The sequence below is a fragment of the Papio anubis genome, chromosome 2, assembly GCF_008728515.1.
Source record: "Papio anubis isolate 15944 chromosome 2, Panubis1.0, whole genome shotgun sequence".
Taxonomy (NCBI): domain Eukaryota; kingdom Metazoa; phylum Chordata; class Mammalia; order Primates; family Cercopithecidae; genus Papio; species Papio anubis.
Genome location: NC_044977.1, coordinates 3,728,075 through 3,754,447, shown reverse-complemented (window position 1 = coordinate 3,754,447; position 26,373 = coordinate 3,728,075). Strand labels below are relative to the sequence as shown.

The 26,373-nt window shown below is 36.2% G+C and overlaps 1 protein-coding gene across 6 annotated transcripts in view; it reads left to right on the top strand.

Moving 5' to 3' along the window:
• Window positions 1-26,373, top strand: part of ROBO1 (roundabout guidance receptor 1) — a 1,151,573-nt gene that overhangs the window by 335,515 nt on the left and 789,685 nt on the right. The window contains exon 1 of one of the 6 annotated variants that reach the window (XM_031661738.1): window positions 18,688-23,269. The exons of the other annotated variants lie outside the window; for them this stretch is intronic. Within the exon in view, the coding sequence (XP_031517598.1) occupies window positions 23,161-23,269 (109 nt within the window). The 5' untranslated portion in view covers window positions 18,688-23,160. Of the gene's footprint in view, window positions 1-18,687; window positions 23,270-26,373 lie in introns of those variants that run through there. 6 annotated transcript variants of the gene reach the window in all.

Below are 26,373 nucleotides of genomic sequence, written 5' to 3'. Positions count from 1 at the left end.
TACTTTTAAGTGGGAGCTGAATGATGAGAACATATGGACACATGAGGAGGGGGTAAAACACACACTAAGGCCTGTCAGAGGGTGAGGGGAAGAGCATCAGGAAGAATAGCTAATACATACTGGGCTTAATACCTGGGTGATGGAATGATCTGTGCAGCAAGGCACCATGGAACACATTTAACTATGTAACATACCTGCACATCGGCACATGTACCCCTGAACTTAAAATAGAAGTCGGAAATTTAAAAAATGTTTTCTAAAATTACATTTTAAAAATAACTGTAAATAATTTACTTTATCTTTTAGTTTTGAAATATATTAACACTTAGGAAACAACTTTTGACTAACATTGAGGATAGAATTTTCCATTATTTCCAAGTGAATAATAATACATGACCTAAATAAATTATACATATGTTGGTAATATTTAATCAGCAAGGATGCTATTAATGACCCCTGACTAAAAAGAAATATTGTGGCATTGACTTTTTTAAAAACAGCATGATTCAATAAGCAGCCTGAAACTGATGAGAACCCCGAGTGGGGTAGGGTGAAGCGTGTATTTTGGGGGGCAGACATTAATACAAGTTCTCTTGCTCACTATCTCTCTCTTACTTAGGCTGAGATTGGAGTTGGCAGAGATGCTTAGTAAGCATTAGATAATTCTGTGCAACAGAATTGAGTAATTCGAAATGCTATCATGCCTTTCTCTTGTTACCTGTATTATTTCCTAATATATTTTTAAATGCCTCATGATTAGGACTCCAAGGATGTGAAATATTATTTTTCAACATAGAAACCTATTAACAAGATAGTCTGATCTCTGTTTGGATTTGAAATTCCTGAGTGATGTAATGCTCCCCAGTTTATTCCCTCCCCTTTGAACCAAATTGTCTCAACCCATTTCGCATGGAACACATAGAAATATTTGTATGGCATAAATAAGTAAACTGGAATAAACATGAGGTGTCTGCATGCAGTTTGGGCAAGAAATATAACATTATATTGTCCTGCTATTATATCTGGGCCTTGTCTTGACGCTCTAAGAGATGCCTGTTTTGCTGAAGGAAATGGCATTAAGAAGCTCGGATTTTTAAGAGAGCCTCTGTGTCTTTCTTTACAATAAAAACATTTCGCTAAATCTACAAAACAAAAAGAAAGAATTTCTTCTAGTTAAGATTATCAGCTGAACACATTTATAATGTCTGTAAATGCATCAAACTTCAGTGGAAAGTTATTTCCAATTTAGTAATTAGATTATCTCATTTTGCACATTGTCATTTTATCTACTAAGAGTGTTATTCAAAAGTGACACCTTTTCTATTTACTTTGTCCTTAGTCCCAACCAGTGCAGTCTAGAAAAATGAGTGATTTGGTAATTGCATGACACACTTTAGCTTCAGCTAATAAAGTTTTGTTGGACTGATTTATAGAGGATTCAGATATTTTGAATTCACTGACATAAAAATGTCAAATTATTTTTCTTGTCTGAGTGTTTTGCTAGAAGATGCCTGCACAGTGCTTTAGCTTCATTGAGTCATTTTTTATTTTCTATATTTCCTTGCAATTAAACATTTTGTCTAAATCAAAGAAACATCTATGCAAATAAGTACATATGTGAAATAATCCTGATTACATTGCCTAGTAAATGATTTGTACTTTTTTTCTGTACCATGTTTTTGTCTTCTGAATCTGTCTAATTTCCGCCTTTTATTCTTTTTTGAAAAGTCTGCATTACTGTTGTATCGCAGTCAGGGATAACTGGAGAAAACAGAAGATACTAGTGATATTTCAGAAGAAAGGGATGGTATGCATGGAATACAGTACTTTACAAACTTGCTGGATGAATTGCAGCTGAGAAACTTAGGGGACCACTTGGATGGTGGGAATGAAGGTCACCACTGTAATTGGTATATATATCCCAAAGTCTTATTTGCTTATAATGGGATTATTTTTTTTTTGTTTGTTTTCTTTTTTTTTTTTTTTATTATCTATTGTTTTATTCTTTTTTTTTTTAAATTTATTTATTATTATTATACTTTAAGTTGTAGGGTACATGTGCATAACTTGCAGGTTTGTTACATATGTATACTTGTGCCATGTTGGTCTGCTGCACCCATCAACTCGTCATTTACATCAGGTATAACTCCCAATGCAATCCCTCCCCCCTCCCCCCTCCCCATGATAGGCCCCGGTGTGTGATGTTCCCCTTCCTGAGTCCAAGTGATCTCATTGTTCAGTTCCCACCTATGAGTGAGAACATGCGGTGTTTGGTTTTCTGTTCTTGTGATAGTTTGCTAAGAATGATGGTTTCCAGCTGCATCCATGTCCCTACAAAGGACGCAAACTCATCCTTTTTTATGGCTGCATAGTATTCCATGGTGTATATGTGCCACATTTTCTTAATCCAATCTGTCACTGATGGACATTTGGGTTGATTCCAAGTCTTTGCTATTGTGAATAGTGCTGCAATAAACATACGTGTGCATGTGTCTTTATAGCAGCATAATTTATAATCCTTTGGGTATATCCCCAGTAATGGGATGGCTGGGTCATATGGTACATCTAGTTCTAGATCCTTGAGGAATCGCCATACTGTTTTCCATAATGGTTGAACTAGTTTACAATCCCACCAACAGTGTAAAAGTGTTCCTATTTCTCCACATCCTCTCCAGCACCTGTTGTTTCCTGACTTTTGAATGATCGCCATTCTAACTGGTGTGAGATGGTATCTCATTGTGGTTTTGATTTGCATTTCTCTGATGGCCAGTGATGATGAGCATTTTTTCATATGTCTGTTGGCTGTATGAATGTCCTCTTTTGAGAAATGTCTGTTCATATCCTTTGCCCACTTTTTGATGGGGTTGTTTGTTTTTTTCTTGTAAATTTGTTGGAGTTCTTTGTAGGTTCTGGATATTAGCCCTTTGTCAGATGAGTAGATTGCAAAAATTTTCTCCCATTCTGTAGGTTGCCTGTTCACTCTGATGGTAGTTTCTTTTGCTGTGCAGAAGCTCTTTAGTTTAATTAGATCCCATTTGTCAATTTTAGCTTTTGCTGCCGTTGCTTTTGGTGTTTTAGACATGAAGGCTTTGCCCATGCCTATGTCCTGAATGGTACTACCTAGGTTTTCCTCTAGGATTTTTATGGTATTAGGTCTAACATTTAAGTCTCTAATCCATCTTGAATTAATTTTCGTATAAGGAGTAAGGAAAGGATCCAGTTTCAGCTTTCTACTGATGGCTAGCCAATTGGAAAAAACTGCTTTAAAGTTCATATGGAACCAAAAAAGAGCCCGCATCTCCAAGACAATCCTAAGTCAAAAGAACAAAGCTGGAGGCATCACGCTACCTGACTTCAAACTATACTACAAGGCTACAGTAACCAAAACAGCATGGTACTGGTACCAAAACAGAGATATAGACCAATGGAACAGAACAGAGTCCTCAGAAATAATACCACACATCTACAGCCATCTGATCTTTGACAAACTTGAGAAAAACAAGAAATGGGGAAAGGATTCCCTATTTAATAAATGGTGCTGGGAAAATTGGCTAGCCATCAGTAGAAAGCTGAAACGGGATTATAACCGAATAAGTTATTGATGGGATTTTGAGTTTCCATTTCGGGGAAGAGAATGAAGACATTTGTATATGACACTATTTGTAGTACATTCAGAAACTGGTGCTCTGTCTCTACCACAACTGGCCCTCATGCCAAGCTGCTGGTGACAAGACACTGACATGCAGTACAGGGATCAGCAAACACTGATCGCTACTCTGTTTTTGTAATACCCACAACAGCAGAATAATAACCACTACCTCCTTTTGCCCTCCAAAGCTCATGCAATTACACCTACCTGGCAGAACCTATTCATATCCAGAACTTTCATGTAAACATCCATTTACATTACATCCTTCTACAAATAATTATACTTCCAAATACAGCAATAACAATAAAAATTTGGTCCAGTCTAACATAATGCACTAAACCGTATATAAATGTCTTCACTCTCTTCCCATAAATGGAAACTCAAAATCCCATCAGTAACTTATTTGGTTATAATCCCATTTTAACTGAATCTGAATAAGATGTTGGGATGTATTCAAGCTTTTCTCATTCACTTGCAATCCCAATTTGTGATTCGGTAAAATCTTCAAAAAATGTAGTGAACAGGAATAAGAAGAAACATGGAAATTGGTTAATATATACAAATACATTCAAGGCCAAGAAAGGAAAACACTGTGGGATTCTACAGCCTTTCATTTCTGCAGCCATTCACTAAGTTGTGATTGTTTTGTACAACTCTGGTACGCCTTCTGTGCTCCTTTTGTCCCCAGTTAGCACTTCAGCTATCTGGGGCTTTCGATATGGTAGGGTGGCCCAACTGTTCATTTCTTAGGGGTCTAATCAATTGAGAGAAACATCATTTTCTCAAAAATGCAATCAATTTAAGTTTAAAAAGTGGCTATAGTCCTTCAGGACTTCCCGAGGATTTTTGGTTTGTTTACTCATTTGTTGGCGTAGGTTGTCTGCATCCTTATAAATGTTTGAAATTAAATTATATTAAGAGTTGGACAAATTAAACTTGAATTAAGCAGAGTAAATTATTATTTTTATTGAACTTAATTTCTGAAAACTTATGAATTATAAATATTGCTTACAGTTACATGTTTCAGATATTTCAAAAGAGCAGTTTTCTTAACTTGTAAGACCTATAGTAGCTTAATAAGTTGATTTAGTTGAAGTTTTAAATTTTTATTTATTTCATAAAATTATAAAACATTTTCAATCCTTAAAAAATTATAATCATCAATTTAAAAATTATATCATAAATGTTAGACCGTGGCTACATTTGAAAACCAGATACCAATAAAAAGGTTAAAAAAGGAGAGAGAAAGAAGTTAGTTGGAAAGAAGAAGGTATAACAATTCAGACAATTTACAATAGCAAATACGAGAGCATCTATTATATAATAATAATAATCAGACATGTCTTGTATTTAAGAAGAAAAAATAAAATAAGAACCAACTAAATCAAAAGAATGCTCTATAGTTTGCTACTTGCTTGTAAAACAGAATTTTCAAATAAAAAGATAAAGAAACTAATGGGGCCGGGCGCGGTGGCTCAAGCCTGTAATCCCAGCACTTTGGGAGGCCGAGACGGGTGGATCACGAGGTCAGGAGATCGAGACCATCCTGGCTAACGCGGTGAAACCCCGTCTCTACTAAGAAATACAAAAAACTAGCCGGGTGAGGTGGCGGGCGCCTGTAGTCCCAGCTACTCCGGAGGCTGAGGCAGGAGAATGGCGTAAACCCGGGAGGTGGAGCTTGCAGTGAGCTGAGATCCGGCCACTGCACTCCAGCCTGGGCCACAGAGCGAGACTCCGCCTCAAAAAAAAAAAAAAAAAAAAAAAAAAAAAAGAAACTAACAGGCATTATTCAATAAGAAGATTTAATTGGTGGGAAATGGAGCAGACAGTTCAGAGCCGTGTCAGACATAAAAATTGATTATCTCTGGATTACTACTACAACCAAATCACCTGGCTTCAAACCTGAATAGCTTAAGAATGTAGTGCCAACAGGGTGCTTCTGTGCTTGCTGCCAGGAGCTTTCTCGTTTAGCTCAGTGCCAGTTAATCAGGTTTTTTGTCCCTTCCCTCCGCTGAGCTGATTCCTGTTAATAATTCCATAACCTGGATTAGGCTTTGTGTGTCTGTGGGCCCTTCCTCATGAGTTGAACTCGCTGACCCAGAACCTGAGTGGTGAAGGAGGGTCAGACTTTGAGCACAACTGAGGACTTGTGGACCCTGGATCTTGAATATTTATTTCCACATTTTCCTGGCTTTCTAGGCCAGATCAGAAAGCAACATCTTAGGAATACCCATGAACTTTGTGGACGTAACTGGATTCTGACATAATGCTTTAGGATGAATCAGCAACTCCAGTCATAGCTTAGGCTTTGTTCAAAGGAGTGTATGTAAGGACCTTGGAAGGTAACTTGTTAATGTTCCTACATATTCCTCCATACTGACTTGATATGCACATATTTCTAGTTTCATCTTTCAAGTCAGGTTATCTAGATACAATTTATGTACAGTAAAAGTTACTCTTTATAGCTGTACATTTCTATGAGTTTTGGAAAATATGTAAAGTGATGTAACCACCACCATAATTAACACATAGAATATTTCCCTCATCCCCAAAGTTTCCTTTATGTCCCTTTATAGTCCATCCTCCTAACAAACTTGGCCTTTTTTAGAACATCATGTCAATTAAATTTTTCAATCTGTAGCTTTTTCTGATTTTTTTTCACTTAACATAGTGTATTGAAATCCATCCACACTGTTGCATGTATCAATATTTATTTTTTAAAATTATCGATTAATATTCCCTTGTATGTTGGTACCACAATTTTCTCATCTACTCACCATCCGGTGGAGAATTGGTTGTTACCAGTTGGGGGTGATTATGAATAAAGCTGATATAAACACGCTTCATGTGGGCATATGTTTTTCTTTTCTCTTGGGTAAAACTGCTAAGAGCAGAATTGCTGAGTCTATGATAACAGATAAGCAAACTTCATAAGAAACTGCTACGTTGTTTTAGTATGCTGGCTTTAGCATTTCGCATTGCCGCCAGAGAATATACTGCCAAATACTAATGAGGATGATAACAATGAGCGGAATAATTTAAATAACGATATTGTTGAGAATCTTTTCAGCACTTCCCATGTCACAGGCACTGTGCGAAGCACCTGACATATTTTTAATTTATTGTATTCTCAAAAGAATGCATAAGGTAGATGCTATCACTAGAATCTCCATTTATTTATTTTTATACATTTATTAATCTTTCTTTTTATTTTTTGCGAGTATATAGTAGGTGTATATAAGTCACATGAGATATTTTGATACCTCTGTTGGTATCTCTGATACCTCTATAGGGACACCTTTTTATATACCTGTTTGCCACATATATATCTTTTTTGATTAATGCCTATTTAGATCTTTTGCCCATTTTTTAATCAGATTATTAGATGTTTTTCCTACAGAGTTGTTTGAGTTCCTTATAAATTCTTTATATATTCTGGTTATTAATCCCTTGTCAGATGAGTAGTTTGCAGATGTTTTCTCCCATTCTATGGGTTGTCTCTTCATTTTGTTGCTTGTTTGCTCTGCTGTGCAGAAACTTTTTAACTTGATGTGATCCCATTTGTCCATTTCTGCTTGGTTGCCTGTGATCATGGGTTGTTACTCAAGAAATCTGTCCAGTCCAATGTCCTGGGGCGTTTCCCCATTGTTTTCTTTTAGTAGTTTCATAGTTTGAGGTGTTAGATTTAAATGTTTAATCCATTTTGATGTGATTTGTGTATGTGGTGAGAGACACCAATCTAGTTTCAATCTTCTGCATGTGGAAATCCAGTTTTCCCAACACCACTTACTGAAGAGACTGTCCTTTCCCCGATGTATGTTCTTGGCACCTTTGCCAAAAATGAGTTCTCTGTAGATGTATGGATTTATTTCTGGGTTCTCTATTCTGTTCCACTTGTCTATGTCTGATTTTATGCCAGTGCCAAAGCATCTCCATTTTTAAAATGAGGAAATTGAAACTGAAAAAGTATCATGGAACTTGCCCATATTATCTCAATCCACAAGTGGTAGAGCCGATATTCAAGCCCGGATAAGCTGGTGTTAGAACTGCCTCCCCTAAACACAACGTTCTCCTGCCTCTTCATTTGCTGGTTAAATAGACATTAGAAATAATCCAGAGCTGGCTATTCTAAAGAAAACTAGAGTATTCTAAAATTCACATTTTTAGTGAGGGTGTTGAAAGGCATCTTGAGCAGAACATAAACTGAAAATGTTAGCATCCAAGTGCTTGAAAAAATGCCACTAGGATGTGCGTACAATAGCTGTTCCTATGTACAAGTTGGTCTATTTTTTCTGCTTTTACACAATCTCTATTCAAATCAGAGATCTCTACAAACTGATGTGAAGTTTTGATTGAATGTAAAAGATCTAAATTTATAATTAGAAAGAAAAATGACTTCAATCTCGGAAAACAAGTGCAGAGGTTGAAAGAGTCAGTCTCCAGTACACAAAGCTCTATTTAATCTGAAGCAGTAACAGAATATGGCCATTTTTGTTTTATAAAACCAGGGTAAGGATTTAATTGAATAATTTTAATGGACTTTCTGTTTTTATTTGCGGATTATATAAGACTGCTCATAACAATTGACAGACAATAAATAATCTGGTTATTTTATACTGCCCAGAATTACTTACTTGCTTTTACATTTTCATTATTTCAAAAATGGTTAAGACCTATTTTTGACAGTGTACACTAAATCACTTAACTTTTAAAATGTTTTCTCAAACATTTTAGATGGTTTTCCTGTCATTTAGTTGAATTCAAAGAAAAAATAAAACAGTGAAACTAGTTCTGTCAAAGCTTACTGTGAGATAGGCACGATAGAATTATATGAAGAAAGGAGCCAGGCACGGTGGCTCTTGTCTGTAATCCCAGAACTTTGAAAGGCCGAGGCAGGTGGATCACCTAAGGTCAGGAGTTCAAGACCAGCCTGGCCAACATGGTGAAACCCATCCCTACAAAAATACAAAAATTAGCCAGGCATGATGACGGGTGCCTGTAATCCCAGCTATTCGGGAGGAGGAGCGGGGAGAATCGCTTTAACCTGGGAGGCAGAGCTTGCAGTGAGCTGAGATCGCACCAGTGTGCTCCAGCCTGGGCGACAGAGCGAGACTCCGTCTCAAACAAACAACAACAACGACACAAAAGAATTATATATGAAGAAAGAAAGTCAGAGAAGAGAAATGTAAGTGATAGCCATGTTGGTTTCTAAAAGACCTGGACTCGTGTATATTATGTATATTATTTGTTTTACATCATGATGTACCAAAAGACATCTATTGCTTTTTCTCCTCTCATATTTTAATGTTTTTATCAGGCGTTGATGCAATGATATTTTATTCTTATTGCTTTCAAATAAAATTAATAGTGAATTTTTCAAATTGTGCTTATGTAACACACAGTGTATCTAGACGAAATTACAGCAAATGTGGCAGGTACATACCTCTTCAGGTCCTTCTGGATACTAAATAAATGCAAGCAGGTAGGAGCTACTCTGCCCAGATTTCTGTAAAAATTCCTTTATCAATTTTAAATCTATGTGAAAAATTTAAACATTATTTGAGAACAGTTGAAGCCACAGTGTGGCATGAGAACAGACATATACAGTTATCAGAGGTGCAAAACAGTGCAGCCAGCAACAAGTGAGAGTATGAAATCCAGGGTTTTATTTCTAATTTCCCCTTTATTCCAATTTGTAGCTGGGAAAATGCTCACTCAGTTTTCTGTCTGGTCTGCATCACCTGAATTTTTTTGCGTATGTGTGTATTTCTCCGTGTGTGTGTTTGTGTATGTGTGGTGTGTGTGTATCCCATTCTGCACTCACTGTAGGTTTTCCTGAGTCATGGTCTTTGCTCCTTCAACAGCTTCTTAGTCTTTGTTTTCTGTAGACTTTATCTACATGCAGTTCGGCATTTGCCTTGGGTTTTTTTGTGTCTATTAATTTAGTGCTGGCAGAGAAATCTGGAAGCTCTGGCCAGCCACTTGTCCTTTCATCTGCATTCTGGCTTATACTATTGTGATTCAAGTGGGGAAAAAAAAGACCCTCTAAATCCAGGAGACGCCTGACCTATCAGAGCATTTCCATAACATGTTCTCAGGATTCAGGAGATCAGAGAGGTCCAAGCATTTTGTTCTTATTGTCACCTGAACTACGGGTATTTTAAAAATAGTTTTCTAGCTTCTTAAATAGACCAATTGAAATAAATTGCCATTCAGTTGGTTACTGTGCCATCGAGTGAGCATGGTCCATTTCTAACAAGCTTCCATCCATGATCTTTTCCTCCATGCAATTCTGTATAAATGTGCATCTTAATAAATGAAAAAAACGTGAGGGGCATATAATGGAAAGAGAAGAGAATAGTCATATGCCTGTTTAGCAGACACGCATTCTGTTTAATTTAGGCTGTTTATTATTGAAGATGGAGAAATCACAAGCAGGCCACCCCTCTACAGGTGTAAGGAATGTTTGACGAGTGAGTCAAATGGAACGTAGCTCTAGAATCCCGGGCAGTTCTAGGTGATGCAGGAGCACGTCTCTATCGGCTGATGTCCTCCAGTTCTACTGTTCTCAGCCTCAGGGTTTCGGTTTTCTGTGTTTTTTACTTCCTTCTAGCATGACTTCGCTCTTTATGGAACTCCTCTTTACCTGATTTCAGTCTCTATTCCTGTGTTCTCTGCCTCTTTCTGTTGGTATTTTTAATTCATATTTTTAAGAGTTAATATCTAACTGGTCCAACGTATCTCCACAAAACAGAAAATTGGGCAACCTGTGGAATGGGATCCCCTAGATCAAGTTCCCACATCCAGAGAAAGTTACATTATATCATACATTGCTTCTTAATATTACTCCTTTTTCAGGGGCTATGGTCTTGGGGAGCACCATATTTGGGATGTTTTGTCTATCTTCATGAAAAAGTAAGAGAAGAATGACAGCGTAAGCTCCATGAGAACTGGGGCTTTGTCTCTTGGTAACACGTTGTTGTATCTACTGTTCTAAGAGCAGTGCCTGGCATATTGTGAGCCCTTTGAATGTTTACAAAGTATGAATACATGAAGAAACAAGTGACTAACAGATTCACTCGAGGAGTATATAATAACTTCTGAATGTTATCTGTGCAAGAGATTCAACCTGGTCCAGGTCATATTCAGTGTGAAACAGTCTCAAATGTTTGATTATGTGTAGAGCTAGTGAATAACTTTGTGCATGGTTAATTTGAGGGAAATCCCTGAATACTCTAGATCAGAGAGCCGAGTACCTCAGTCACCTTTTCCCAGGTCAAGTAAATCTTATTTTTCTACAATTAAAAATATAGATTTAACTTAGTTGCTTAGAGTATAAGTAAATAATTGTAATTCAGGCACCGTATCCTTGCCCACATGCAGCCATCTAGCTACAACAAATGTTGCTTTAGCAACATCTTTAAAAGAAGAAACTACAAGAGTAAATATGATGTCTAAGACATCATATATTTAGTGAAACAAACCCTTCTAAATCCATGCATTTAGAAGGTCCAGGTGGTACCTTCACCAATAAAGAGGGACAGTCTTATGAACATAACTGTATGTTAATATGGGCAGATGGGAGAATTATGAAAAAAGGTATGTGCTTCTCATCCCCTCCATCTGAATCCCTGTCTCACTCCTTTTCAGTCTTCTCCGCAGTTCTACTCACCAACTTTCCTTGTACATAGACCTGTGAATCTCCAGTGGATTTCCCGCAAAAGCTACACCTTATATTTGTCGTCAGTAATGCTAAATACTGAATCTTTCGGTGGCCTGCTGTTAGAAAAACTAATAAAAATAGTACTGGTATGCTGGCTTACAGTGATAAATCATATGCCCATGTATCAAGTCAATTGAGTGAAACAAAAATGTGATGAGTCACGCATTCTCAATCTCTACATTTCACACGTGAGAACATAGAGGCTCAGCTCAGAGGACTGACCTGCCAATAGATAAATATGGACCTATTTATTTATGTAAGTGGCATTATCAGACTCTGAATGCAGGCCTATAACACCATAAAGCTGTCTCTTGAGATTTCACACTTCATGAAAGTGTAATAACAGTTTAACATGTCACCACTTCCTATGAATATTTACAGTTTGATGGGAAAGTGAAGATTGTCAATGCATAACTCAAAGTTTCCTGAGTAGTAAGAAATAAAATACTTTGATAGCTCTTTAGATCTTTCATTTCTGAGGAGGGCTCGCTTTCTATTTACTACAGGTGAGGTTGACTCACCCCCATTTTAATATCATCTATTTTCAGACGACCTCTTGGTCTATGAATGATGAAACCAGATTGCTAACATTTTTTTATATACTCTCAGGTTTGTTACATAATTGAATCTATGTTTATGGTTGCTGTCTTTTTAACATGGTAGTTTAATTCTGTTTGATTTTGAGTGTTCCATTATAATCCATGTTTGTTTCAGGATATATCAGATGTTTGAGCAGGGTAAATAATTCTCTCCAGCACAACCAGGTATTTTTTTCTATACAGTAGTGGAAATATACTAAATAAAGTTGTATCAAAAGATGGGTTGCACTGCAGAGATAATATGAATTGAGCTCAAGACAGTGCAATCAAGTGAGAAGGAGATGGAAGAATTCTGTGTGAGTGGGAGGTGTGTACCACAGAAATAAAAATGAGCAAAGCTAAAGTACTCTTGATTCTACTTTTATATTGCACCACCACATAGTTGCTTTAGCTCTGTTTAAGAATGTGCAAATGGATTATAACAGTTTGAGAACTTAGGTACGACATCTGTTAAAACTCAAGTAAATTGGAATTCCAGCAAAGGAATGCATTTGGAATTAAACAAATTCCTCATTTCTCATAAGACCATTCTTATTTCCAAACTCATTAGAAAAAAAAAAAAATTCCTGTTTCCTTTTTGCTATTCTCTACCCTTTCTCATTCTTATTTTCTGTAGTAAAAGATTAAGTGGTACAGTCGGGGATCCTCAGAAAGATGGCTTAACTAATTAGTACATCAACTAAAGTCTTTAGGACAGAGTTTTAACAAATGGTTGTCAATTTCCCTTTGCAATGTTACATAGTATATTACTAACAGCATTCGCAGAAGGTGCACAGGATGTATGGTCTGAAATCTAGGGTAAGAAGGAATCACAGAAGATGACGCCAGGCAGGTGCAAGGAGCTGACTCACTGGACAAAGTTATATTAAAGCACTTAATTTAGTTGCACTAGGTTAATCAAAATATTATTTATTTAACTTGTACATATTTATAATATAAAATATATATGATACATATAATATAATATATAATACAATACATACTATATAATACATAAAATATGTATTATATATAATATAGTACATAAAATATATAATCATAAAATATATTTTTATATATAATACATAAAATATATATTTTTATATGTAAAATATATATTTGAACTCGTTGGCCACGATTAATGCCACACAACTATCCCTGACTAAATCAGAGTTGCAGAGTGGATACAAAAATGTACAATGGTTAATCACTTGGACTCAGGAACAAATAAATATGGCCCTGAATCCTAGTTTCATAGCTCTGTGGTTTTGTGCAAATATTTAGTTTCATTGAGTCCTGGTTTCCTTTTCTGTAAAAGATAAATAATTAAAAATGCAGCAACAGCCACAACAACAACCTTAGTCACTAACATTTTATTCATTTTATTAGAGCTTGCTTTCCCGTCAGCAATATTTTAATGTATCTATTTGCATTCCTGCATTTGATATTGTCAGTTACCCAACAAATCAGATAGTGTTGTTACCCTCATTTTACAGAGCAGGAAACTAAGGCAAAAAGAAGTGAAGACACAGAGCTGAGTTTGTATGGATTTGAGCTAAGTAGTCCTATTGCAGAAAACAGACGGCTGCTATGATTTGGGCTGGAAAGTCCATTGTTGCTTTGCTCACATCTGGCACCTGGTGCTATCAGCTCCTGTGCCTGCATTCTTCTCCACATGGCCTCTCACCCGGCACTAGTATATAACAGATTCCTTTTGTGGCAGTCTCCGGGCAGATTTCCATGACAGCAAAAGCAGATGCTATAAGGTCTCTCTCTCTCTCTCTCTTTTTTTTAACTTTTATTTTAGAATGATTGTACATGTGCAGGTTTGTTATATAGATAAGTTGTGTGTCATGGGGGTTTATTGTACAGATTATTTTATTACCCAGCTAGTAAGCATAGTACCCGATAAGTAATTTTTAAATTCTCATCCTCCTCCCACCCTCCAACCTCGATTAGGTCCCAGTGTTTACTGTTCCCTTCTTTGTGTTCATATGTACTCAGTGTAAAGCTCTCACTTATAAGTGAGAACATGCTATATTTCATTTTCTATTTCTGCATTACTTTTCTAAGAACAATAGCTTCCAGGTCCATCTATGTTGTTGCAAAGGACAACATAGATAGATCTTTTTTATGGCTGCATGGTATTCCATGGTGCATATGTACCACATTTTGTTTATCCAGCCCACCAATGAGGGACATTTAGATTGATTCCATTTCTTTTCTCTTTTGAAAAGTACGGTTATTAATATAAGCATGCATGTGTCTTTGTGGTAGAACAATTTGTATTCTTTTGGACATATACTCAGTCATGAGATTTCTGGGTCAAATGGTAACTGTTTTAAGTTCTTTGAGAAATTGTCCATTGCTTTCCACAGTGGCTGAACGTATTTACATTCTCATCACTAAGCATTCCCTTTGCTCTGCAACCTCACCAGCATCTGTTATTTTTTAATTTTTAATAGGTTCTTTTAAGATCCAACCTCAAAGTCAGGTGTATTGCTTTCACTGCACTCTATTGGCCAAAACAAATAATAAAGCTAACTCAGATTCAAGCAATGTTGAAAGAGCCTCTGCCTCTTCATGGGAGAATTGCCAAAGTCACACATAAATGGGCATTTGGGATGACAGGAACTATTACAGTCATCTTTGCAAACATTACCTTAAAACTTTCACAGGGATGTGTTATCCTGATCAATGGTCACACTCACGGTCCTAGAAAATAACGTTGATGAAATTCAGATATCCCAAAAGCCACATTTATTAATGAAACACTAAATTTGACATGGTAGACTATGTATTCATTGGCAAGAAATGTATTGGAGGAAGGTTGTACTATCATGGATTCAAGATTATCTAGTTCACTCTCATTTAACCAGAAAATTAAAGTAAATAAAGCATTCTTTTTTTTCACAAATATTGGTTATTTATCATTCCTCTGTATATAAATGTTTTAATTTTTCCTGTCAATGATAAAATTAGGTATTTGACTTTTACTGTTCTAAAAATGCAGAATCTCATGAATTCTGAAACACCTGTTCAGATACTCATAGAATGGATTAAATAAAATTATATGTCAGACAAAGTAGCATTTTCTAGCATCACAGTTATTTCTATTTAAGTTCTAGCAAAAGACTTCATTTTCTGTTAATGCCACCAGGTTTTCCAATAGCTTATTAGGGAGTCAGAAGTAAATTTCATAGATAAGAAATAAAATTCTTAGAGACACTGTATATCGTGTGCATACCTTATGTACCTATTTTTACCTTATGAAATGATGTTAAGGTCAGATTCCAAATGTTAGTCTTCAAAGAGTTAGTTTGCCTTAAAATCACTCGATTTAATAAAAATCTAAATGAGTAATATTCAAACCCAAAGGCTAGATATACTTTGCTTATGGCTTATGGTTTGTGACTCTGGTTTGTTTATGAGACTCCTATGTATGAAATCTCTGCTGCCTCCTTTTCAAATTACCTTTTCAGGGAAGTGGCAGGGTGAACATCGATGCCTGTTGTCAGTGGGTCCAAACCCTCTCATAGCGTCTTTGTGTAGTAAATTAGACTTAGAATTCACAATAAGGCTTTTTCACATTAAGGAGAATTCTGCCTGCAGGAAGAACAGGGAGCGACCCTCAGAGTGCTTTTCACCAGTCACAGGCTGAGCTATCACCACCCTTTAGTTTCTCAACATGTCAAATGTGGAGCTTTCCTTCTACACAGACACAACCCAAGGCTCCGCTTGAAAACCTGACTCATCACTTTCTGGAGGGTGGAGTATGTCATACTCAAGGGAGGGACACTTGTGATACTCCAGCTGGCGTGACTCCAGTGTATAAGACTGGCTAATTAAATACATGACCAGGGATCATCTTCTTTGCCTAACTAAGCATTAAGCAGCCATCAATTTGCTGATGCTGTACCGTTCTTTCTATGTATTATAGTAGCTGGTTTCTCCCTGTCTCTCAAACTTGCTCAAAACTTGTACCATTTTCCCATTGCTCTTCGACTCAACTCCATACCCCTAAGATCACTGTCCTGCGTTATGTAAAACTAACTTATCTTCCACTACAGATTTTTCTACAAATACTGTCTGATCCAGCCACACATGGCCCTCTGCACACGGCCTTGCAAATGCACGTGTAGGTCTTTTTCCTGATCTTTTCATCCTGGACTGAAGATCCTAACGCTAGTCATCATTCATCCTTGACAAATGCGGACTTTGAGTTCCACTTGAATCAGAACTTCTCGCACACCTCTGATCTAATGCATCCCCCAAACCCTCTTAGAATTAAGTGTTTAATTTTTTAGAATCTGATTGATTTGTATTTTATTTATCTTTCTAAGTTTTCTTGCTATCTGATCAGCATGATCATGAATTTGTGGGCATGGTTTTCTCTAGTATCTGTTTAGCCCTCAACACAGTGTTTTAATTCGGCTATCCACCTATGTATGTGTTTATCTTTCTCTTGCATAGTTACTAAAATAATTTTGTGCCTGCTAGTACCTGTTTTACACCTTGGTGCCCAATTTAAATAAACAGTGTTAATGTTATTTGCATAAAAGTTTTCTTTGTCTTTGCTTGTTAATTTATTCATCTAATTAAATAATTATTAGACTATATATAAATAGCTACTGTAATTAATGGTGGGAAGAGTGGGAGGAAATCATGGCTGAAGATTTTTTCATTGATCATGGCATTAGGGGCACAATACATTCATTTTTACAAAATTATTTTCAGGCCACATATATCTTTGTACATCAAATCTGCTGAATCCAATTTGGGAGATAGAAAAGTAATTGCAGTTGAGATTGAAGTCCTTGTTCATCTCTAATGAGTTATAATACTATTGATTACACTAATAGGATATCAAAATAACAATCAATGGAAGGCTTCTAAGGAGTGGGAAATTCTGTTTCATAAACCATAAAAAGAGATGCACCAGTGCCCGTACAGGTACCAGAGATAAACATAAAGCTTCTTAGAGAGAGTAAGAACTGTAAAAACACAAGAAAACACGTTTCAGAGTGTTTATTCCACCACGCTGATGTTCATTCTAGGTGAATATCATATCAGCGAATCACTTGTATATTGCTTGGGGGTCTACAGTGTGTCCAGTGCTGTCCTAGGGGCTTCATAGGATTATATACTTTGTGAAGAGGCAATTTTATATGAGATAGTGATGGCATTTTTGTAATGATCTGGTTATAATACATTCTAAAACCAAAACCATAACTTAAACATGCATAACCATCTGGCTGGAATAGAAAATCAGGAAGTATTAAGAACTGTCTGAGCTGGGAGCTAAATGTCTCACTCAAAAACACTTCTCTAATCCAACAAAACAAATCTATAGGATTGATTATAATGCAATTTTGCAAATCGGTGTCCCCCATAATAATACATTTTTACTTGGGCTCACTGATGTAAAAGAGATTCTACAGTGATGTTGATTAAAGTTATAATTGCAGTCATGGCCTCCAGCTGATGCGGGAATTATAACCATGGTTCTGGAAGTAGTTGGGATGAAAAGAGAATAAGTAGTTACTTGGGATCCAGACTATAGCAGTTATCTATTGCTGTGTAATAAATTTTACCCTCAAAGTTCAGCAGCTTAAAACAACAAATATCTATTAAATCATACAGTTTCAGAGGATCAGGAATCTAGAAGTAGCTTAGCTGAGAGGTTCTAGCTCAGGGTCTTTCATGAAAGTTATGGTCAAGCTGTAAGCCAGGTCTGTAGTCATCTTCGTCCATCCACTGACTCCCATGATTGTTAGCAAACCTCAGTTCCCTGCTGGTTAGTGGACTAAACCTCAGTTTCTCGCTCTGTGAGTCTCTCCACAGGCTGCAACAGATTTCTCAATAATATGGTGGCTGGCTTCCCCAGGGTGAATGATCAAAAAGAGAGAGCATGAGAGCAGAAAGAAAATCCCAGTATCTTTTACAGTCTAGTCGTAGAATCACACCATCATTTCCACCCTCTTACCCACAATCCAGAAGATGGAAATTAAGATCCACTTCTTGAAGGAGGGAGTATCAACATATTTGTGGAAATATTTTAAAACCACCATGTGAGTTCCGCTATTTTGTTAATCTAGATATTTGACGTTGGAAAAGTATTTTATCCTCTCAAACATCGGAGTTGGTTTGTTATTGTTACTGTTTTAACTGAGAAAGTATGAATGATCAGCCTAACTTCACAAAACTGACTTCAGGATTAATGGAGACAATGTTTGTGTAAGCCTTTTGCAAAGTGCCATAGGCATAAATGTGTCCTTTTAACATCTGTACTTATGCTCAGAGTATTATATTCCAGACAAGTGCATTATTCTACAAAATACTGTATGGAGATGCCTCACATCAAGAAGTAACAACTAGTGGTACACATGGATGAGCATTACTGTCTGTAAGTAACAGCTACGGTTGCATATTTTCCAACCAAAACACCACCAAGTTTGTCAACTTCAATTTTACTCCTTTCTTTTTTTTTCTTTCTTTTTCTTTTCTTTTCTTTTCTTTTCTTTTTTTTTTTTTTTTGACAGTGTTTCACTCTCTCACCCAGGCTGGAGCGCAGTGGCATGATCATGGCTCACTGCAGCCTTGAACTCCTGGGGCTCAAACTATCATCCCACATCAGCCTCCCTAGTAGCTGGGCCTACAGGTGTGTGCCCTCACACCTGGTTATTTATTTATTTATTTTTGTATTTTTTTTTGTAGAGATGGGGTTTTACTATGTTGCCCAGGCTGGCTTTGAACTCCTAGTCTCAAGCTATCCTCCTGCCTCAGCCTCAAAGTGCCAGGATTACAGGCATGAGACACAGCACCCTGCCCAACATTACCTCTTTCATATCCATACTTCTTTCTATCTTTACGACAACTCTAAGTCATTTATCATCTCTTGCCTGGACTGCTGCAATAGTGCTTAATGAGTTTTCTAGTTAACAACTCTTACCTCTGTAAATACATTTGCCATTTTGTAGCCATTGTGGTTCTATTTAATTCAAATATTCTTTATATAAGAATGTAGACAAATAGGCTGATTCTTACTAGATTTGAAGTGTTATCTTTTTATATTGGTCTGTGTTTGTTTTCTTTCTCACCCAACACTCACCATTCCTTCTCTATCTAGTCTGAAGTGATAGTGACATTTTTGAGTTATTTACCAATGACAGGAACATTAAGTTCTTTTCATCCTTGATCTCCAAATTTGCTTAAATATTTCTACCTTGAGATAAATGTTTATCCCAGAAACCTAGCTGCAACCTTAAAACCCCTTTTAACTCACTTTCTATGTGTAATTTACCAACCAACATCATTGCTTCTGCCTCCAGAAAATGTTTCTAAGCTATTCATTTTCCACTTCTTTTCTTTATTTCTATCATTGCCAGGATACATTTTTCAGCTAACTAATCAGATGGTCTTCTAACTGGTCTTCCTGCTTCCACTTTGACACTTTCTAACTTATTCTCTCTATTGAAAGAAGAGTAACCTTTTAATGCAAAAATCTGCTTCTTCTTAAAACCACAGAATGAAGTTCAGAATTCTTAACATAGTTTCCAGGGCCTGAACTGAAAAGGTCTCTGCCCATATTTCTAGCTATTCTTTCATCCTAGTATGTGACAAGCTCTTTTATGCCTGAGGAATTTTTGTATAAGCTTCCTGTGTGACTACTCCCATTTTCTGCTTTTCCTGCTTTTGCCCCACATGTACTTATTTATTCTTCCTTTCTCTGCTTATGCATCACTTTCTCAAAGAACCTTTAAATTAAGCCCCGTGGTTATAATCTCTGGAAATCTTCTCTTTAACTTTATTACAGATGCAATTTAAAAGTATGTGTTTAAAAGTAAGATGTTATTATATAGTGTCCATTTCAACTCACTAGAATATCAGCTTTATGAAGGCAGGGACTACATCTATTGTTTCACTGTAATTCCTCGCCGTTGTTCTACAAAATACGGTATAAAGATGCACATGTTAGGAGCTCAGAAAATACTTGTTGAATGAATGAATGACATAAGGCTTTCAACTACTCACATTAACTTCCATGAGTCAGGATGTATTTATGTGGTTAGTGACATGATGGTACTGAGCAGTTTCACTTAGGAAGAATGGGATTGCTCAACTCCATGGGCTCAGACCAGAGTGAGTTTGCACAGCCAAGTGGGACAACTACTCGGAACAAGAAGGAAGAGACGGTGCAGAAATGCAGTTTGCCTGCTTAATGTTTTAAGTTGAAATAGCTCTGGACATGTGCAATTTCGGATGTGACTGCCAAATAACTGGCTTTGAACCAATTCATAATTTTAGATCAGACTACACCCATCTGCTGATAATCTTCAGTCCTTTATGTTAAAAATTGCAGATTTGAAAGCTAGTCTTAGAATGTGTTTCTAGATCCAGCTTCCCATATTTATAATGGCTCTCTCTTTGTAATCTCTCAATACTTATGACCTAAAATTAATACTGAATATAAGCTTTGAGTTTCACTAGTGTAGCATGGATTATAGAAGACTAAAGTGTTGCTTTTATTTGATGATTATGATTGTCTCACACTACAAAGGAATAAATGTAATGAGGTTTTTTAAAATTTATCTATAACATCTAATACTAATTACCAAGGAAAACAAAGGACAATATATAAATAAATATACACCCAGAGGATGAAAGAAGTTATCTTGGTTGCTTTAAAGAGTCATATTTTAATGTTAAAATGTATCAGCTCAAATTAACATCCATAACAGTAAAATGTACCATCAGCTCAACAAACTTCTGACAATTTTCTTTCATGTACAGCAATCATAACTGAATTTAGAAATATAAAGAAAATATAATAAAGCGAAGCCCACAATGAGCTGTATACCTAGTATTGAAGATACACACACACATACACATGCACAGAAAGAGAAAGAGGAGAGAGAGTCAGAGACAGAGAGAGAGACAGAGAGAGAGAGAGAGAGAGAGACTCTTAATATAATGTGTGAAGTTCTCTACTTCCAGGTGAAGAAGTCCTAGGAAAAATTAATGATAACTCCTGGGAAACTCTGAGAAGATAAACTTCTCTTCAGCTATTATACATTATTAGGAGTATGTAAAGAAGGGATGGGAAAAAAGGTATTTCAAGGAGAAAGTAAATAAAAAGTTCTGACAGACTGGAAGTTCATGCTTTTTTGGAAAATGGAAAGTTTCTTGGTATGATTAGGTTTTATGGCTCCTAGAAGGAATGAAAAAAATAGAAAGCCTTCCCTGATGCCCTCGGGTAGTCAGATATTTTCTCCTCTCTGATTTCATGAAAACAGTATATGGATTTTCATTGAATTTATCGTGGCAGATAAAAAATTCTTTATACATGTCTCTCTCACTAAGCTCACTTTATGAATCTTTGCCATTAATAAATTATCAAGTATAAGCATTTAAAGTATATTTTTAATCAAAAATTTGGCAAAAAATAAGTTGGAAACATAGTCAGAATGGAATGGTCTTCCTTTTATGCCTAGTTAAGAAACTTGAAATTGTGTTCTTTTTGCCTTAAAAATTAAGAGGTTTCTCATAATAATAGCAATTTCTAGCTTCTCCTTGAAATTGAAACATCTAGCAATCCTGAATCTGTAACCCATATGGTAACATTCATCTGAAGTCTACTGGCAGCTGCCACCATTCACAGAGCATTCTCTGCACCTGACCACAATCTCCTCCGATCCCTCTCGCCTTGTACCCAGCCTGTTTCACTCATTTATGCTACCTATTTGGCTCTTGAACTTACTCTTTTCACAGAGCATTCTCTGCACCTGGCCACTATCCCCACCGATCCCTCTTGCTTTATACCCAGGCTGTTTCACTCATTTATGTTATCTGTTTGGCTCTTGAACTTACTCGTTTCACAGAACATTCTCTGCACCTGGCCACTATCCCCACCGATCCCTCTTGCCTTGTACCCAGCCTGTTTCACTCATTTATTCTACCTATCTGCCTCTTGACCTTACTTTATTTTCACTCTGCTACAGAACAGGGAGCTAACAGTAAATAGCGTGTTATCAGTTACATGTTTTTTAAAGATAATTTGGCAGCCGTGTGAGCTCTTTAAGTGTAGAAATAGCTCAGGTTGTAGAACATTATGTGTTTAGCAATATCTGAAAATAACTTTATGTGCTTGTTAAAAGAAATATATATATATATTGTTCGATAATGTTCTTGGAAGCATAACAATATTTTATTAAAAATGAATAAATTTGGTCCCAAACAGAAGGTGAGCTAATATTGTTCTACTATAGTTTCAGTATAATCAATACAATATTTCCATTTGCCCATGGGAAGCGGACTTCATTGTAAAGCAGATGATTCTGATTTCCAAAAAAAAAAAAAAGATATCAGCTCATGAGGCAATAAAATCATTCTCCAGAAAACAGGAGAGATGGAATATACCAACATGTATTTACCAGGCAAACCAGTGTTTATGATGCATTGCAGATGATCCTTCAATGTGCTGTGTACAGTACATTTTTCCTGCTTCATGAATTTTGAATATTTTTGGCATACTGTCTTTATACAGTATTCTCTGAATACAGAAATCCCACAGTACAAGCTAAGTAAGAAAGATGATTGTTTACCACCCCCTTTTCCAGAGGCACTTTTATCATGTCTTAGCAGCAGATATTTATACATCTAATCCTTTCTCCAAGATGTTAGAGCTCTGTGAACAAGTGGGATTTTTTTCTTTCCTTAACAACCACCTCTGTTTAAAATGAAGTGAGGTGTGTTTGCAGTGCCAAAATTAAATATTCAATTTTGTCAAGTACTATAATCTGTGCTACAGAATGGCTAGATGGGAAACTGCTGAAATCACAGCTTTTCCTTATTATCATGTTATGAGAAATGCTGACAAACACATGGAAAAAGTGAGAGATGGCGGGAGCAGGTTAGGAACTAGCAGCTGCAGAAAGACCAGAGAAAGCTGTCAGCTTATCTCTCCTGGCATTTGTGCTTATATATAAAGGAAGGTATTACATCTCTTCTAATTTTTTTAACGTTTCCTGCATAATTCAAATAGAAGCCTTGATGAGAACATACCTGCTTTTTAAAAATTTATGGGAAAAACAGCATCTTTGCATTTCTGCTGAATAAAATGACAGGATTGGCTCCAGGTTTCTATTCCCAGTAAGAACCTTCAGGTTCGTCTGTGACAGAACTCTCAATAGAGGTTATTTTTACCTGGCATGGCTGTGCTGTTACTGATGCTGCTGCTCTCGATGGCTCAGATAACTTCTCCTGTGGGTGTCTCGGACAGAACGAAAGCTGGGTCAAGGTGGAAAGGTGAAAAGAACCGTGAGTAACCAGGGTTTTGAATTCTTGGAGCATTTCTTTTTTGTCTTCATTATATTTAGGAATGCATCAGGGTCTACGTAGCTTTGCAGTTCTTAGCATTTCCAAGAGGTTGCTTTAGAACTTAAAAATAATTTTGCACATTAAATGTGCATGCAAAATAAATGGGCTCCACATTCGGTGAGCTCCATACATCTGCAATATTGTTCTGGATGTTATTGCAAGAGTTTTGTTTGGCTTTTTCTGGTTAACTCTTACAATTCCTGGGACTTGTAAAGACTTTGAGCAGACAGATCCAAAGGCCATGTGTGTAATTTAACATGAAGTTCAAATATGTTGCTAAAATTTGTTGATATTCATATGCTAGATATGTAATAATATTTGTTGCATCTTAGCACTTTGTTCTGAGGGTAACAAGAAAATAAAATTAGAAACAGCAAATATTACAGGGACTCATTAGAATAACTTAAAAGTTGATACTTTACAATTGGTGGTTGATAAACATATTACTGTCTAGAGCCACTAACTTGTTTATTCACTCTGTATGGAAATGCAATACCTCCACAGTTTGATCATTAGATATGTCTGTGTTTTTAACAAACATTTGTAAACCACTATTTTAGTCTTTAGGACTGAATATGTCTCATGTGTTACAGGACAGGACTATGAATTTGATGTTTGCCTGCCTCTGAACTAACTGGCAAGAATAGTCAATGTCTTTTCTACGGTTTATCATCCTATAGGTCATCACAGGTGGAAGTGTGTGTGTGTGTGTGTGTGTATGTGTGTGTGCGCGCGCGCGCTCACGTGTGCATGTGTAAAGCTTAGAACTTTAAAAGTAGAACTTTAGAAGTCCTATATCTATCTATATTTATCTTCAAAAAGAGACATAGAAATGGACCTAGGAATCAGTTTGGAGAGAGGAAATGCTCCTCTTAAAATGTTGCTGAATATTCAGAAAAGGCATGCCAATAAACTTATTTTTACTGGAAATTCCTCCAGTAAAAGAAGAAGATTCAAAGTACCTTGAAGCTATTCGCTAATCTTAAGACTTTAGTTTTAATCATTCTTTGGCCTATTTCGTGTTCTGCTTTACTGATTTGAGTGGAAGTTGGAAAGTCATGGTGAAGAGATCAATGGGGACTGCAAGCAGTGCAAGCTGGAACAATCAGAGATTTCACTTGCTTTGCTTCCAGCTGAATTTCCCAGTACCAAATTATTACTGGACCATTATCCTTCTATTGCTTTCCTTTATTTCTCTCTTTTTCTTTTCTTTCTTTCTTTCTTTCTTCCTTCCTTCCTTCCTTCCTTCCTTCCTTCCTTCCTTCCTTCCTTCCTTCCTTCTTTCTTTCTCTCTTTCTTTCTTTCTTCTTTCCTTTCTTTCTCTTTTTCTTCCTTTCTTTCCTTTCTTTTTCTTTCTCTCTCTTTATCTCATTTATTCTCTTTTTTTCTCCTTCTTATGATTCAGAAAAGGCATGTCAATGGGTCTGAGACTTAGACCATTCTGAAATACATGACTGGTCTTACTGACCATATTTTCTCTGGACATACAGGTTGCCTCGATGTTTTTTGTTTTTTTGTTTTGTTTTGTTTTTGTTTTTGTTTTTAACATAAATTCCAAATCTTTGTCTCTCTTGGAGAGTACTGAAGAAGGAATTCATGATCCTCCAAAGTCTAATATCGATTAGATTTATCACACTCCTTGCACTTGAATCTAATCACTGTAGTACGTACAATTTATTATAACTTTTTGCTTGTTTTGCTTGAAAGTCTATTTTATGTCCATTATATGAAAATACATCTATAGTAATCCCATTATTGCAAGGATGGACATAACCACTTCCATTTAAGGATGAGGAAACTGATATGCTAAAAAATTAAATGACTTGATCAGAAACATTCACTCAGTTAATAATTTACAGACACAGTCCTATAATCAAAGTTTTTAGACTTCTAATTCAGTGTTCTTTCTACTGCACAAAACTTCCTCAGAGAACTATCCTGCTGTGGGAGATCCCAGACCTCAGTTTCTCGGTAAGCTTAGGGACCATATTTTTAAAAGTCTCAAAATGAATACACACACACATACACACACACACACACACACACACATATATATGCAAATAATGCTTGGAAAAAAATTGAAGGTGGAGGTAAGATGGTAAGAATGCAGCAATTGTGATAAACCAGTTCTTAATGTAGAAATTCAATTTTATGTTTTTAAATGAACTGACTTTCTAAGAGGTGACTGAGCTATAAGATATCCTATATAATGATTTCTGTGGTGGTCTCCAATGCCAAAGAAACAACAGAATAGGAAGCGGTGCAGGAACTTAAACTCATGGGTTTTGACCCTTTCCCATTCAAATAAATCTTTGGGAAACACAAAATTGAGTCATGGGTGCAGACATTTGCAATGAAGAGTTTCAGTGAGAAAAGCTGAGGCAATTTACTGAGACATTCTCAACTAAGATAATTTTGCTGAGACACAGAAAATTGATTCTCCAAAATGAGGAAGTTATGATGCACAGCTCATATTCAACTTCTCAGATATTCTTTTGGGGGAATTTGTGAAATATATTTAGAGAGATCTTCAATTTTCAAATGAATGGAGAGTTGTTTAATATTATTAAAACAGTAGTAATAAAAGCCAAAGTAAAAAACCTCAATCAAATTTTAATTTCCAAAGAATATCAAGTTACAGCTTTTGGTATAGAACTGAATGCCTGTGGGAATGTATATATATTTTTTGCCTATATCAGAGACTTTATAATTTTTTTTTTGGTCACATTCTATTCATGGACTTCTGAATGTATAAAAAATATTTCATTGGTCGCTAAAGACAACCTTCCACTTCAAAATGGATGGCATTTATGTTCTGGAGACAATTTAATGTCTTCAAATATTTCATTTTCTTACATGTTTTCCATAACTAGAGCTTACCAATTTATTCTCATGTTTATTCAACTTTTTGCATCTATTTATAATTTTTCCTGTTTCTTAAAGTTGTGAACTCATGGAGGAGACTTTTTATATCATTTTCAACATAACCTAGAATGCCTGACACATCATAGAAACTCAATGTGTATTTTCTTGAATAAATGGAC